This window comes from Gopherus flavomarginatus, chromosome 6 (assembly GCF_025201925.1).
Source record: "Gopherus flavomarginatus isolate rGopFla2 chromosome 6, rGopFla2.mat.asm, whole genome shotgun sequence".
NCBI classification, from domain to species: domain Eukaryota; kingdom Metazoa; phylum Chordata; order Testudines; family Testudinidae; genus Gopherus; species Gopherus flavomarginatus.
In genome coordinates, this window is record NC_066622.1 from 31816007 (window position 1) to 31831220 (window position 15214).

Sequence of the window (15214 nt, forward strand, 5' to 3'; positions counted from 1 at the left end):
GTCAAAGTCTTTGTCCTCCAAACCTTTCTTCCAGACGATGAGTTGTGGGGGGTGGGATGAGGCCAACCCATGATGTCACTTCCCCTCTTTATAGTTTCTTCCAGCTTGCTGGAAAGATCTGTGGTTGTGACATGGGTGTCTGCCCCCACTGGTCAAGCATTCTCTGTCCTCTAAGTGATCTTTCTAAGGCCTTGGCTACACTCGAGAGTTACAGCGCTGGTGGTGGCTTTACAGTGCTGTAACTCACTCCCCGTCCACACTGGCAAGGCACATACAGCGCTGTATCTCCCTGGCTACAGCACTGCCTGTACTCCACCTCGACAAGAGGAAAAAAGAGAATAGCGCTGGTGCTGCAGCGCCGGGGTGCCAGTGTAAACAGGGAATAATCTTACTACGCTGTAACTGACCTCCGGAAGTTTCCCATAATCCTTTTAAGTAAAGATAACTCTCTTTGTTTTGTTGTGAACTCTGGGCTCCGGGACCTGCTTATCAAAAAACCCAAACACAGCTCCTGTTTGCTGTGAATGAGCAGAGGCAGGGGGCTCCCTTTGGAAGGCCCACAGCTAGTGTTTGCTTGAAGAGAGGGGGAAGGAAGGGGCTTGAGAAGCAGCGGGGCGGGCAGGAGGGCGGGGGGGTCCATTTCGGAGCAGTTGCTTATCTGGTCTGTGAGGAAAAAACCAAGAGGGCTATTTGCTTTCAGTGAGTGACAGAGGGGTGGGGGAGGGGGGTCGGAACGTGCAAGGCAGCTGCTGACAGAATGTCGGCTCCAAAAATCCACTCTCTCTCTCTCCCCCACGCTCCCTGTCACACTCCACTCCACCACCCTCTATTGAAAAGCATGTTGCAGCTACTTGAATGCTGGGATAGCTGCCCATAATGCACCGCTCCCAGTGCCGCTGCAGATGCTGCAAATGTGGCCACGACAATGTGCTGGTAGCTGTCAGTGTGGCCAGACTGCAGTGCTTTCGCTACTCAGCTGTACGAAGACAGGTTTAACTCCCAGCGCTGTACAGCTGCTAGTCTAGCCATACTCTGAGAAGTCTCAGCTCCTGTATACAGCTCCTGGGATAGTGGATTCTCTTTAATGGGCCATCAGCGTGTCTGGCTACTCCACTGTTGTATCTGAAAGGCCGGTTGTGGGTGTTCCCAACCTCACAACACAACACATACATAGCAAAACTTCATAATTTCACATAAAATGACAACATATACAATACAACAGGATATTCATGTTCAACAGATCAAGACCTTTTACATGATACCTCACAAGGCATACTCTGTGCAAAACATATCAATTACATGACGGGTGAGTATGGGGATTCCAGGGTGTGGCTTTGAGGTACACAGTGCCACGCTCTCCTTCCTTGATGACATTTACGGCAATGAATCTGCCTTGCCTCTGGTCTAATTTTAGCTTTTCTTTTCCAGCAATGAGCTAAACAGGTTCCCCAGGAACCACAACAATCCAATGTCCATTCATGCTACTTAGATGCAATGCAACCACCTAAGGGTATGTCTTCACTAGCAATGTTAAAGCCCTGTTGTGGCTGCGCTTTAACGTGGCTATGTAGTTGCGGCACCAGCGCCGAGAGAGAGTCCTCCCAGCTCTGTAAAAAACCACTCCCACAAGGGGAGTAGCTACCAGCACTTGGAGCACGGCTCCCAGCGCTGGTGCACTGTCTAAACTGCCATTTTACAGTGCTGAAACTTGCAGTGGTCAGGGGCTGTTTTTTCACATCCCAAGCGAGAAAGATGCAGTGCTGGAATGTGGCAGTGCGAACAAGGCCTACGTCTCTTTTATCAATTTATGTAGGATTTACGTAGGTGATATGTTTGAATTAGTCAAGGGGAAATTGAAACTGAAATCTTAATTTCTTTAAAACACAGAAACTCTGAGAAAATAAGTCATTCTGCTGCTGAAGCTGAACAAAAATGCCACTTGAAGGGGTAAGTACTTACTGAAACGGCTTGTATATCAGAATAACTTGCATTGGGCTTGTTCTTTATTCACAGATTTATAGAACCATAGCTTCAGGGTCATCCCTAGACATTGTGGTGCCCTACACAGCCCTCCCCACAGGTGAGGGAGAGGCATCCCCAGGCCTCCGTCGGGGGCGGGGGGGGCTGTGCCCAAGGTTTGTGGTGGGCAGGACTAGGCTTGCGGGGCAGAGTGTAACCACTTCTAGCACGAGCTGGTGGAGTGGGTTGGGGTTGAGTCACTCCACTTTCTGACGCCTAATGATTGCAGGGTGGGCCTGACCCCATGCTCATGGGGTGGCAGGAAGTGGAGTGACCCAGCCCCAGCCTGCTCTGCTCTGCTCCCCTGACTTCTGGCCTTGAGACTGGGGGGGTGTGGGGGGGGCAGGGGGAAAGCGCCCCCAAGCGCTCACCGGCAGTGTGGAGCGAGTTGGAGCCTGGTCACTCCACTTCCTGCCGCTCGGTGAGTGCAGGGTGTGCCCGACTCCTGCTGCTGTCCCCCAAGATGCAGCTCAGGGGGAGGGGTGGAGTGGGGCAGGGCTTGGGTGGGGCAGGGGCAGGAAGAGGCGGGGCAGGGCCAGAGCAGGGACTGGGGCAGCTTTCCTGGCTGGCTCAGCAGGCCAGGGGATTGGCCTGGCCACTGGAGCAGCACATAGCTGTGTAGAGCACCAGGAAATTTGGGGCAATTGGTGCCCCAAATTTCCTGGTGCCCTATGCAGCTGTGTAGTTTGTGTATGGGTAAGGATGGCCCTGATTCCAAGGCCAGAAGGGACAGTTGTGATAATCTAGTCTGACCGCCTGTCTAACAAAGGCCAGCAAACTCCCCTGGAATAATTCCTAGAGCAGAGCTTTTAGAAAAAACATTGAATCTTGAGTTCAGAATTGTCAGTCATGGAGAATCCACCAGGACCCTAGGTAAGTTGTTCTAATACTTAATTACTCGCAAGGTTAAGAAGGAACATTTTGACTTTGACAAATTGCCATTTGCGGATGAAAAAACGTCGCATTGAAAAGTTCTGACTAGTTCTATTTCTAAGGAAGCAGACAGTGGCTGCGTACCTTTGGAGGGGATGGATTTTCCAGAGAAACCGGCTCCCATTTAGGCACCTAAATGAAAGGTCCACATTTTCAAAAACGCCCAGCCAGTCAACAGGGAGGTGTGCACTAGCCCGTTGGACAATCCAACCACTTAATCTCGTCACCTCATTATAAACAGGTTCTGATGCACTGAAAGACCATGGGGTGGGGTTAATTTAATTACTAAATGTTTATTCATTTATTTAACAGCATATGTGATTTGCTTACATCCATATAAAAAGAGAGAGAAATACACAGATAAAGGAATTCAGTTCAGGCTATGCGTTATATTGGATAAATGTCATTTTCCTAGAGAAGTTTAATCCTTTTCTTTCAGCCCACCTTTTCTCAGCTAAGTGTTCAGTCAGTGCTCTAATTCAGGGAGTGTGTGTCTCCACTCCTCTTAATTGTTTTATTCTGGTGTGCAACACTTTTGTGGATTATAGCCACATAGATAAGGATTCTATTAGGCTAGGCATTCCATTACACCAACCTCATAAATTGGCTGAAGACCAGGATATTTTGACTCCCAGGCTCTTTCTGTTAGAAATCAGAAATGAAGAAAAGGAAAGTGACCAGGACCAACAGAAAAGAGGAGGAGACAGCTCAGGGCAGTGTTTCTTCCCGCAGAGGAATAAGTGCAAAAGCCTTATCGAAAGCCTTGGGCTGACTGTTCTGTGATCACAAACAGCAAATAAGCAAATCTGATTCCTCTGTTTGCTTCTTGCTGGAATTAGCCTGTGTAGTCATATAGCAACCGTTACAATAACAATCAAACAGCTGGGTGTGGCATGGCTAAGTGCTCTGTAAACACAAATTACTATGAAGGCGCCTGTTTTGGCTCCATAGGGAAGGAGATGTTGAATTCTGCACCTGAAACAACCTGTTACACACAGAGAATATGAGGTGTTCCTGCAAAATGACCAGACCTACCCTTTGAGCCCCCAGTGATTTTTCTGCGAACGTACAAGGGAGTGTGTTGATTAGTTTATGAGTGAAAATTAATTTAATAATGGAACATAGGATGCAGACTGGGTGGGACCTCCTGGGTCACTGAGTCCCATCCCTGCTATCCCCAGCCAGCCCCATCATATCATCCCAGTCACAAATGTTGCCACCTCCACTCGTCCTATTGGGAGGCTGCTCAGGGTCGATCTTAGGGAATTTGTATTTTGGTGCCTCTGGACAGCGGAAAACAAGAGTTACTCCATTTTGAAACCCTTCCCCCCTTACCTGAAAGCAGGCAGCTCACATAGACATGACATCAGGGCAGAAAAATAGCAAACTCTTGGAAAAATTGCGAACAGTGCTAAAGCAGCAGGTCATGACATTGAGTGCAGCAGCAAGTGCTTAACGACAATGTTGGTGCGCGTCCAAAGTCATAACTACAACGATAAGAGAAAGGAAACCATGGAGAGACACCACTGCTGCTTAAGAACTGCTAGCAAGAGCCGCTGTCACAAAAAATTCTCCCTATCCCCAACGACCCATAGACAACTGGCCATTGGAAGCAGGGCACTGCTCATTCAGTATCATCTTGGATTGTATATAATTGCGATTCGGGGTGCTTCTGGCTTATTGCAATAGGGATTTTTGGGCTAATAAAAGACATTGTGTGTTTGAACTGCTTGTGTCAATCACTTTTGGGATGGAGGTGCCGTGTCCTCAGGGAATTCCTGAGACCATCCCAGCACAGTGGACCCTTGCAGGGGGGGAAAGGGTGGGTAACACCCCTGGGTCCCCAGCACCCCCGGCCCTTGCTGCCTCCCTGTGCTTCCCCCTCCTTCAGCCCCCGCTGCCTCCCCAGGCTCCCTACGCCACTATCAACCCCAGGCTCCTCTGCATCCCCCACCTGCATTGCCCCGAGCTCCCTTCTGTGGTCTTGTACCCCAGGGCCACTCCGCTCCTTGCCTCTTGACCATGGTGCCCTGGGCGGTCACCTAGATCACTCACCCATAAGGTTGGCCCTGTGGTTGCTCCAGCACCTCCTTCCTCTGGTGGGTAGAAACATTCTTATTTCCAGCCTCAGTTGACTACTTCTTTCTCCAGTGAAAGTCCCTTGCCACTAGCTTTTGAGTTACTCCAAGCCCAGGGCATCTTTTCCTTTTGTTTCTGATCGCTCAGCAGCTACCGTCTCCCTGCCATTTTGACTGGACAATAATTTTTTCTCCCACAGTGGAAACCCGAGGCCGGAGACCTGATTGAGATTGACCGAGGGTTTTACAAGCACTGGAGTGTCTATGTGGGAGATGATGACATTGTCCATATAACAGGTGAGATGGGTGGCTTTGGTTCCTTGTGTGAAGCATGCAGCAGAGAGAGAGATGGTGAGATACCATACGGATCAGGCCAAGGCAAATGTTCATGCTCTAGATTCTCAAGTACCTATAACTAGTGCTGGGGGACATTTTTCATCCACACTTTTTTGGGGTGAAAAAAATGCAGATTTTATGACACAAACATTTGGCAAATTTGTGTTAATTTCACCAAATTGTTTTGGTTAAAAAATAAACAAACATTCAAAACTAAACCCTCAACATTTTGATTTTTTTAGTTTCAATATTTTGTTTAAAAATATTTAAAAAAACATGTAGACATGCTTGAAACAAAACCTTTAGTTCATCCCAAATTAATTTTTTCCACATAAACTTTGGATTTTCCAAAAATTTTGAAAAAAATCATTTTGAGGCCAACCCAAGACATGTATTTGTCAGAATTGCCAGCTGATTAAAAAAATCCATCATTCACTTATTTCTTCTAATAGCCCACACATTGTGTCTTTGTCTGCCCTCTAATGGCTGTTCTGCAAAGAGGTTTATTAGGAGGCGGCTAGTTAGAGCCTTTGAACACATACATGCAGGGGCGGCTCTAGCTTTTTTGCCGCCCCAAGCACGGCAGGCAGGCTGCCTTTGGCAGCATGCCTGCGGGAGGTACAGGGCCGGTGCAACCATTTAGGCAGACTAGGCGGTTGCCTAGGGCGCCGAGATTTGGGGGCGCCAAAAACGCCCCCAATTTTTTTTTAAATGGTTGAGCAGCCGCTGCTGCTGGGACAGAGAGGGAGTCTGAGCTGCCGGTAGCAGCCGGCAGCCCAGGGTGTCCCCTGGGTCAGGGCGCCGCCGTGGCAGCCGGCAGCCCAGGGTGTCCCCTGGGTTAGGGCGCCTCCGCGGCAGCCCGCAGTCCAGGATGTCCCCTGGGTCAGGGCGCCGCTGCGGCAGCCGGCAGCACAGGGTGTCCCCTGGGTAAGGGCGCCTCCGCGGCAGCCGGCAGCCCAGGATGTCCCCTGGGTCAGGGCGCCTCCGCGGCAGCTCGCAGTCCAGGATGTCCCCTGGGTCAGGGCGCCTCCGCGGCAGCTCGCAGTCCAGGGTGTCCCCTGGGTCAGGGTGCCGCCACGGCAGCTGGCAGCCCAGGGTGTCCCCTGGGTCAGGGCGCCTCCGCGGCAGCTCGCAGTCCAGGGGGTCCCCTGGGTCAGGGCGCCTCCGCGGCAGCTCGCAGTCCAGGGTGTCCCCTGGGTCAGGGCGCCTCCGCGGCAGCTGGCAGCCCAGGGTGTCCCCTGGGTCAGGGCGCCTCCGCGGCAGCTCGCAGTCCAGGGTGTCCCCTGGGTCAGGGTGCTGCCATGGCAGCCGGCAGCACAGGGTGTCCCCTGGGTCAGGGCGCCGCCAGAGGGGGCGGCAGGCAGCTCTCATGGAGCTGCCGGTGGAGCTGCCGCAGTCGTGCCTGCGGACGGTCGGCTGCTCGCGCAGCTCCAGTGGACCGCTCGCAGACACCACTGCGGCAGCTCCACCGGAGCCGCGGGACCAGCGGGCGGGGCGGCGAAATTGCCGTCCGTCTAGGGCGCTCAAAACCCTAGCGCCGGTCCTGGGGATGTCCCCGGTCCTGCGGATTCGGCGGCTTGCCTGTGGGAGGTCTGCCGGTCCTGCGGCTTTGGCGTACCCGCTGCCGAATTGCTGCTGAATCCGCGGGACCGGCGGACCTCCCGCAGGCAAGCTGCCAAAGGCTGCCTGACCGCCACCCTCGCAAGGACCAGCACGGCACCCCCCCCCCGCAGCTTGCCACCCCAGCACGCACTTGAAGCGCTAGTGCCTGGAGCAACCGCTGGATAGATGTTCTTTAGCTCGCTTCTTGAACATAGCACTGGAAGGGGCCTTCTGGGTCATCGAGTCCAGTCCCTGCTAGCACAGCCAACCCTCTCATAGAATCCTGGTCAGAAACTTATCCGGCTCCATCCTCAAACTAGCTGGGGGTGTTTGCCCCTCACTCTTCCAATGGGGAGGCTGCGCCAGAACCTCCTTCCTCTGAGGGGTAGCACCCTTCTCCTCTCCAACCTCAACTGATTCCTGGCCAGTTTATCCCCCGTTATTCTTGTGCCAACATTGCCCTTTAGCTTCAATCGCTTATCTTGCTGTCTGGTGTTCCCGTAACAGTTCCCCTGAGCCCCCTGCCATTTTTGCGGTTTTACACAATCCCATTTTTCCCGTTTCTAAAAAGTGTTTAAAATGCATTTTTTCTCTCCACTCTGCTTTGATAGACCCTACACACACAGGAGGGAAACTGACTACGTTGGGGAAACAGGGCATGCAATTGTGCCATTTAATGCTCAAAAGCAACAGATCGAGACAACAGATTTCTTTTTTCTCTCCTGTCTCTTTTGGTTCTAGTCATTTTCAAGTGACATTTCTGACTAGGGCTGCTTGAAAAGTTTCCAATGAAATCTTTTCCCATCTGAAACTGGAGTTTTGCCATGGGAAAAAATAGCTCTCAGTGGAAATTTCCAGCAGGAGAATCAAAACAAAGCATATTGTTTCAGGCCAACATTAATCTTTTCCTCTCTCTCATTTGCCAGGATGCCTTGTGTGAGTTTTAGTTCTGGGTCTCTCCTGCTTTCCATTTCCCCATGCGCCCTGCTCCCCATTGGAACCACCTCTTTCATGAGGCACAATGGCCGTCTCTGGGGCTGAGGTGCGGCGGGCCATCATAGGGAGCCCATGAAAGACCTGGAACTACAACTCCCATGAGGCCCACAGCTGCTCAGATATGTAAGCGGGGAAATGGTCCCGCTATTGTGGGCAACTTTCCTGGCTTATGCACTACCCTGGTGAAGTAGGCTAGCAAAAGGATGTGAGCCCTCACTCCCACTTGCTTTACCTCAAGCCAGGCCTGACCTAGAGGACTACCCTTCCACGCTCCTGTGTGGCAGAGGCCTCGTAACCCCAACAAGGCTGGGCCCAAGATTCCTGGGGAGGGCTCAACCCCCAACCTTGTTGTGGTCACTTAAGGCAGGGTCTAGGGTGTCCCCACTCCAGGGTGCTCTCTCTGCACTGGATGCTTCCCTGACCCACTGATCAAGAAGCTCTGTCTCTCTGCTTCTGCTCAGTGTCACGCTTGTGACTAGGCCCTGCGTGGATACAAAAACGTGGATCCACATCTGCCAGAATCAATCTGCGTCTGACCTGCGATCCACTCGCCTTCTTTTATGTGTACTCGCATCCGCACCACACCCGCAGCAGCTTCACAAGGGCTAGTAGCAACGGGGAGGAGAAGGGGGTGAGAGGGGTGGAGATGAGTGGGTGGGGTCTTGCAGGGAAGAGGTGATGCCAGGGCAGGGACTAGAGGTAAGGGGTGGCGTAGGGGCAGGGTCTCAAGGAGAAGGGGCAGTGTGGAGGCAGCACAGAGGTGGAGTCTTGAGGAGAAGGGGCAGTGTGGGGGTGGCGCATCGCATACTGCTTCTGGGGGCTCATGAGTGATAGCATGGCAGGAGCAGTAGTATATGTTATATCACAGTGGGGCAAAGGGTTGGGGCGCCACAGCCCCGCCCACTTCAATCCCCATGAGTAGGCATGGGCCCCACCAGGGACAGCAGGTTTGTATAATTTTTTGGCAGTGCCTAGAATGGGTCCAAGTTCCACACCTGCCTAAGGCTCTGGGAGGGAGTTTGGGTGCAGGAGGGGCACAGGCTCTGGGATGGAATTTGGGTGCTGGGTGCAGGCTCTGAGCTGGGGATTGAGGTGTAGGAGGGAGTGCAGGCTCTGGGAGGGAGTTTGCGTGCAGGAGGGGGTTTGGGGTGCAGGCTCTGGGAGGGAGTTTGGGTGCGGGAGGGGTATGGGCTCTGGGAGGGAATTTAGGTGTTGGGTGCAGCTTCTGGCCTGGGACGGGGGTTGAGGTGCAGGAGGGGGTGTAGGAGGTGGTTTAGGGTGCTGGGTGCGGGCTCTGGGCTAGGGCAGAGGGTTGGGGTGTTGGAGGGGATGCAGCAGGCAGGTTGCCCTGGGGCTGGGGCAGGGGGTCAGAGAGGAGAACTCCCCCCAGCCCTCTCCCTACCGGCAGCAGTGAGCTCTAGGGGGACGGGAGGTCCTTCCCTGCCCCTCCTGGCATGACACTCATCCAAGCCCCCCCAGCTGCTGCTCAGGCCGTCCAGCCAGGATAAGCCCCCCCTCACTTCAGAGTTGCCTGCCGGGGGTGGGGGCAGCCATGTAGCTCCTCCCCTCCTCTTCCGCAGGCACAGCAGCTGCCTCAGCCTGCCCCTGACACTGCTCCCTTGTAGCCAGCAGCAGCTGGCAAGGAAATGCAGCATGGAACTGGAGGGGGCAGCTGCCCGCTGCCCAGGGGAGGCAGGGATGCTCACGGGAGGCATGCCAGGGGAGGCAGGAGGAGCTGGAGGAGAGACTTGGCTGTGAACATTGGTGGAGCCGGGCCCACCCCGGGCCCTGAATTTGCTGGAGCCCAGGCACCATGGGCCCATACAGCTCGCTGCCTCTGGACCCCAATGCCCAGGAGCCAGTGCCAGTGTTGCCGGACCAGGCCATGATTGGGACACTAGTGCTGCCCAAGGGGCCTGATGTGCTGCGGTGAGTGGATGTTGGACAGCCTCAATTCCAGCCTGCCCAGCCCCAGCCACTGGCCGCTGCTGCTCCTGAGTGCACCGCGCCCCCCACCCGGGTGCCCGAGCTGGACGCTTTTGGCCAGGCACTGCCGGTGAATAGAGCCCTGCACGGTTGTATCCACAGCTGATCCATGATCCACAAAAACGATCCGTGGATATATGCGGATTTGCAAGGCTCTACTCATGCCTCCTCTTGGCTTCCTGCTTCCAACACCCATTGCCTAGCCCCTGCTGAGCCACTTCAGTTAGCTCTGGCCTGGGCATGCAGCTTAGCATCTTGGGTGGAAGTCCCACTGTCTACAGCTGGTTTAAACCGCATTAAGGCGCTTCATTGCTCCTTATGTTGAGCCAGAAAGAAGGTGCTTGACATCCCCATTGGCTCCAGTGTCATTGTCTTTGGGTCTAAGACCCATCGTGATGGCAGCCATTAGCACTACTGAGCATGGCAATAGGATGTAGTGGGCACCAGCAGGGACAGCTGGAAGGTGGGTGTGGGCTCTGGCCATATGAATGAACTCATAGCCTGCCTTCCTGTTTTCAGTCTCCAGGTCTGACTGGAATGCCTGACCGGGGCTTTGCTAGCTCTAGCAATGGCAAGGCGATAGTGAAGAGCGAGCCCCTCGAATGTGTTGTAGGGAACTGCAACTATCGGGTCAACAACAAGTATGACGGAACCCGGCAGGTTTATCCGGTGCCCGAAATCATAGTCCGGGCAAACAACAAGGTTGGGAAGACGTGGACATATCATGACTTTGCTAAGAACCGTGAACACTTTGCTAATGAGATTCGCTACAACAAAGCAAGAAGTGACCAAGTATGTAACGGGCCAGGTGTGCGTTATTGTTCCCTGTGTCTGTGGGGTAGGCAGGTCCACGTGCTGATGCCAAGCAAGGCAAACAGGGCTGAGGGAGGAGCAGGGAGGGGACAGCAGCAGGAGGCCAGGACTCCTTTGATAGATGTAAGGGACTGTTAGTGGGTATTAGATTTCTGATGAGATGAACATCGAGGTTGTTCCTTTGCCGACTGAAATTTCTACCAGGCCTGGCTTAAAACAATTGGGGCTCTAAAAACACTATGACCAGCACTAGCCCTTGCCCCTCTGCAGCATCAGCCTCCATGCCCCCTGCTGCCAGCCCCCAGGCCACCACAGTGACATCACACACAACCCCCCGGCTACCCCAGCCAGGGCCGGCTCTAGCAATTTCGCCGCCCCAAGCACGGCGGCACGCCGCAGGGGGGCGCTCTGCCACTCGCCAGTCCCGCGGCTCCAGTGGACCTCCCGCAGATGTGGCTGCGGATGCTCCACCGGAGCCGCGGGACCAGCGGACCCTCTGCAGGCATGCCTGCGGGAGCTCCACCGGAGCCGTCTGCCGCCCTCCCGGCAACCGGCAGAGCAGCCTCCGCGGCATGCCGCCCCAAGCACGTGCTTGGCACGCTGTGGCCCGGAGCCGGCCCTGACCCCAGCAGCCCCTATGCATCTCCCATTGCCATCCCTCACCCCCTAGTACCACTCTTCATGCTTTCCCCCACCTCAACCCCCTGCTCTGCCACAGACTTCATCTATGACCTTGAGTCATTTAGTCTCACTCTGCATCAATTTCCCCAGTTATACCATGGGGATAATGGTACTGTACTGCCTCCCAGCGGTTTGTGAGGACAAATATACTGTTTGTGAGGCACTCAGACATGACAGTGGTCAGAGATGTACAAATACCTAGAAATACCCACTGAGCTTCTCTGAACAAAATCAGACATCTACAACACACACAGCCTGATGGGTGGATATTTTTCCAGTCCTCAGCTGATGCTCCATTTTAGTCTGAGCTGTTTGCCAATATTCAGGGCCTTGCTAGCTTGATTCCATTAGGAGAAGAAATGGATAACACAAGTCAGTCCTACTCTTTGGTGCAATCCTATGTCTTTACAAAGGATGCACAAAAAGCCCAGTGTCCCTGAACGCAGTAGGAACAAACATAAGCGCTGACTTCCTCTGTTCCCGGGTGGTGCTCTACCCCTACTCCACCCCAGACCCCGCCCCACTCCACCCCTTCCCCCAAGCTCCCACTCCTTCCTGTCCCATTCAACCCCCTCTCCTGCCTATTCCTGCCCCTGCTCCTCCCAGCGCCTCCTGCATGCCGCTGAACAGCTGATCACGGCTGGCAGGAGGTGCTATGAGGGAGGGAGAGGAGCTGATCTGCAGGGCTGCCCATGGGTGCTAAGCACCCACTATTTTTTTTCCCCATGGGTGCTCCAGCCCCGGATGCCAACTCTGTGGGTGCTCTAGGGGAACAAACAACATTTGCCAGTTTCCTTGTTCAGAAAACCAAGCCAGTTTCAAGCAATGATTGGGACCTGGTGTTGCAGTATCCTGTCCCCTGATTGGTCCTCTGGTCAGGTGACAGCCTGGCTCACTGATCTTGTTAACCCTTTACAGGCAAAAGAGATATGAAGTACTTCTGTTCTATTAACTCTTACTTATCTGTTTATGATGGGGGGGAAAGCCCATCTCTGCAGGACAGTAAGGCCTAGTGGTCAGAGTCCATAGAGATACCTAGGGTTTGCAAGACAGTAAGGGCCTATGGTCAAAGTCAATAGAGATACCCTGGGTCTACCAGGTAGAAAGGCCTAGTGGCCAGCATCATTAATGATACTTTGGGTTCGCTAGCCGCAAAGTCTAACAGCCAGAGTCAATGGAGATACCCCTCTGGGCATGGCTGTATAGCCTAGCAGCTGGAGTCAAATCGCCCTCTGGGAGCTCACCCTGGCACACATCCTCCCCCTCAAAAGGGGCACCCAGTGGGGGCTATTCTTCTCCCCCCTCCCCACTTAGCCTCAGAAAAAATGAATCAGCATTGGCACGTGCTTTCCCAGGGTGATGTAGTACCTGAAAGTCATATGATCGTAGAGCAAGATTCCAGCGCATGATTCATGGGCCTGTGTCCTTCATACTATTTAATCATCGCAGGGGTGCATGGTCAGCGATCAGTCAAAATGTATTTCCTAACAAATAATACCGCAGAGCTTCTATGGCCCACTTAACGGCCAAGGCCTCTTTCTCAATAGTTGAGTAGCTTGTTTCTCTGGGGAACAGCTTGTGACTTAGGTACCGCACAGGGTGTTCTTCCCCAGGGAGCAGGGTCAGGAGTTTGCCCCGCTCCACAGGTGCCATAGCTCCACACGGCTCCCAGAAGCAGCAGCACGACCCCTGTCCAGCTCCTACGCGTAGGGGCAGCCAGGGGCACAGCCCCCGCAGCTCCGATTGGCTGGGAACCACAGCCAATGGGAGCTGCGGGGGCGGCACCTATGGACAGCTGCCGGGCTGCACCTCTGCGTAGGAGCTGGAGAGGGGACATGTCACTGCTTCCAGGAGCTGCTTCAGGTAAGCACTGCCTGAAGCTTGTGCCCCTTCCGGGCCTCAACCCCCTGCCCTGATCCCTCTCCCACCCTCCAAACCCCTCTGTCCCAGCCTGGAGCCCTCTCCTGCACCCTCAACCCCTCATTCCCAGCCCCACCCCAGAGCCCACACCCCCAGCCAGAGCTCTCACCTCCTCAACCCAACCCCTTGATCAGAGTCCCCGCCTGCACCCTGAAAATCCTCATTTCTGGCCCCACCCCAGAGCTCCACACCCCCAGCTGGAGCCCTCCCCCTCACTTTCATGAGCATTCAAGGCCTGCCATACAATTTCCATACCCAGATGTGGCCCTCAGGCCAAAAAGTTTGCTCGCCCCTGCCCTAAGAACTAGGAATTCCAGGCCTGTTATTGCATCCAGATCCTGGTGTCTGAAAGCAATAGCTCCTACTAGCAGTGGTGGAAGGCGGGAGCACTCAAAGCTAGCAGCCAATCACTCTGGGCAGTTTACCCCTGAAATTTCCAAGCCCCAGCAGGGACCTAAAATCAGCACAGAAGAGTCTAACCCACATGCAATATGGCCAAAGAAGCAGTGTATTCCCAGGTGAGCATAGCAAATCTTGTTGTATTACAGTAAAACCAAAAGGTTCCAAATGACTTAGAGGTTCTCATTATGACCTGTGCATTATTAATAGTATTCGGATAGTGTCTATAGGCCCCAATTAAGATTGGTGAGTCCATTATGAGATCTACGTTATGGTAGCGCCCAGAGACCCCAGCTGAGATCGCGGCCTCGTTATGCCGGGTGCTTGCACAGACAGTGAGATACAGTCAATGAATTTACAATCTAAATAGATGAAGGATTATCATCCCCATTTTACAAATGGGGAAACTGAGGCACAGACTGGCAAAGTAGCTTGTCTAAGATCAGGCAGAAAGTTAGTGGCAGAACCAGGACCAGAGAACTCAGGAGTCCTGACACCCACTGTCCTGTTCCTCCCAGAGCTGGAAATAGAATCCAGGAGTCCTAACTCCCAGCCCAACTTTGCTCTAGCCTCTAGACTTCCCTCCCCTCTCCCCTGGTGCCTATTAAGCATGGAACATGTCTATTTATGCTCTCTAAGATTAGAGCCAACAACTCAGCAAAACTCAGGTGAATTTTCATGTGAGAGGGGGCCAAAGGCACCTCCATGACCCCAGGGCAACCCCCCCACCCACTCCAAATTGCTTGTCAAGATTTATGCATCTGTGAATTGCACTTAAAGCTATACCTGAAACATGCATTGTAGCTGGAGGGATAATACAGCAAGTCTCAGCCAAGCAGAGGGGTAGTCCCCATGCCACAGCCTTTCCTTGCTCTGTGCCTCACTTTCCCCATCTCTCCAATAGTACCAACCCAGTTCCCAGCATGGATGCAGGAGTTGACGTCTGTCCAGGACTAGGTACAATGCTATTATGCTGTTGGATCCTATGCATGCTTCTCCCCTCCCAAGTGGGCACAGCAATCCGGGACACAAATCCTCGGAGCTGGATGGATTTAGCCCGTGTTAATCTGCCTGCTCAATCTGCTGCTGCTACTCAGCTTCTCTGCATCAGTAACCGCGAGTCACTGGCTGGAACTGTGTTACTGAGCTGATTGATAGAGGGCCTGGCTTCACACCCCCACAACTCCCTGGGCAGAACCTGAGCCCCAGCACAGACCCAGTCACTCGCCAGCTGCCTGACGATCGGAAAAGCTGGAAAGATTCTTCCAGTTCAACAGCTACTTCAGGCCCAGCAGCCCCGCTGGTGAGTAAGCCCTTCCCAGGGATCCTATGGGATGGGGTGGGTTGTGGGTAGGCATCCCACAAACCCTGAGCTGCTAGGCTTCCCCAGGTCAGGCCCAGCCCCAGAGCCAGGGCTGGCTCTAGCCATTTCGCCGCCCCAAGCAGGGCGG

At 53.7% G+C, this 15214-nt stretch overlaps 1 protein-coding gene across 1 annotated transcript; it reads left to right on the forward strand.

Annotated features, from left to right (window-relative positions):
- Positions 1-1932: 1932 nt before the first annotated feature.
- On the forward strand, positions 1933-10834 carry LOC127053833 (phospholipase A and acyltransferase 3-like). Its single transcript, XM_050959151.1, has 4 exons — positions 1933-1947; positions 5231-5327; positions 10477-10742; positions 10793-10834. Exons 1-4 carry the CDS (start codon positions 1933-1935, stop codon positions 10832-10834), a joined length of 420 nt encoding a protein of 139 aa, XP_050815108.1.
- The last annotated feature ends 4380 nt before the right edge of the window (positions 10835-15214 follow it).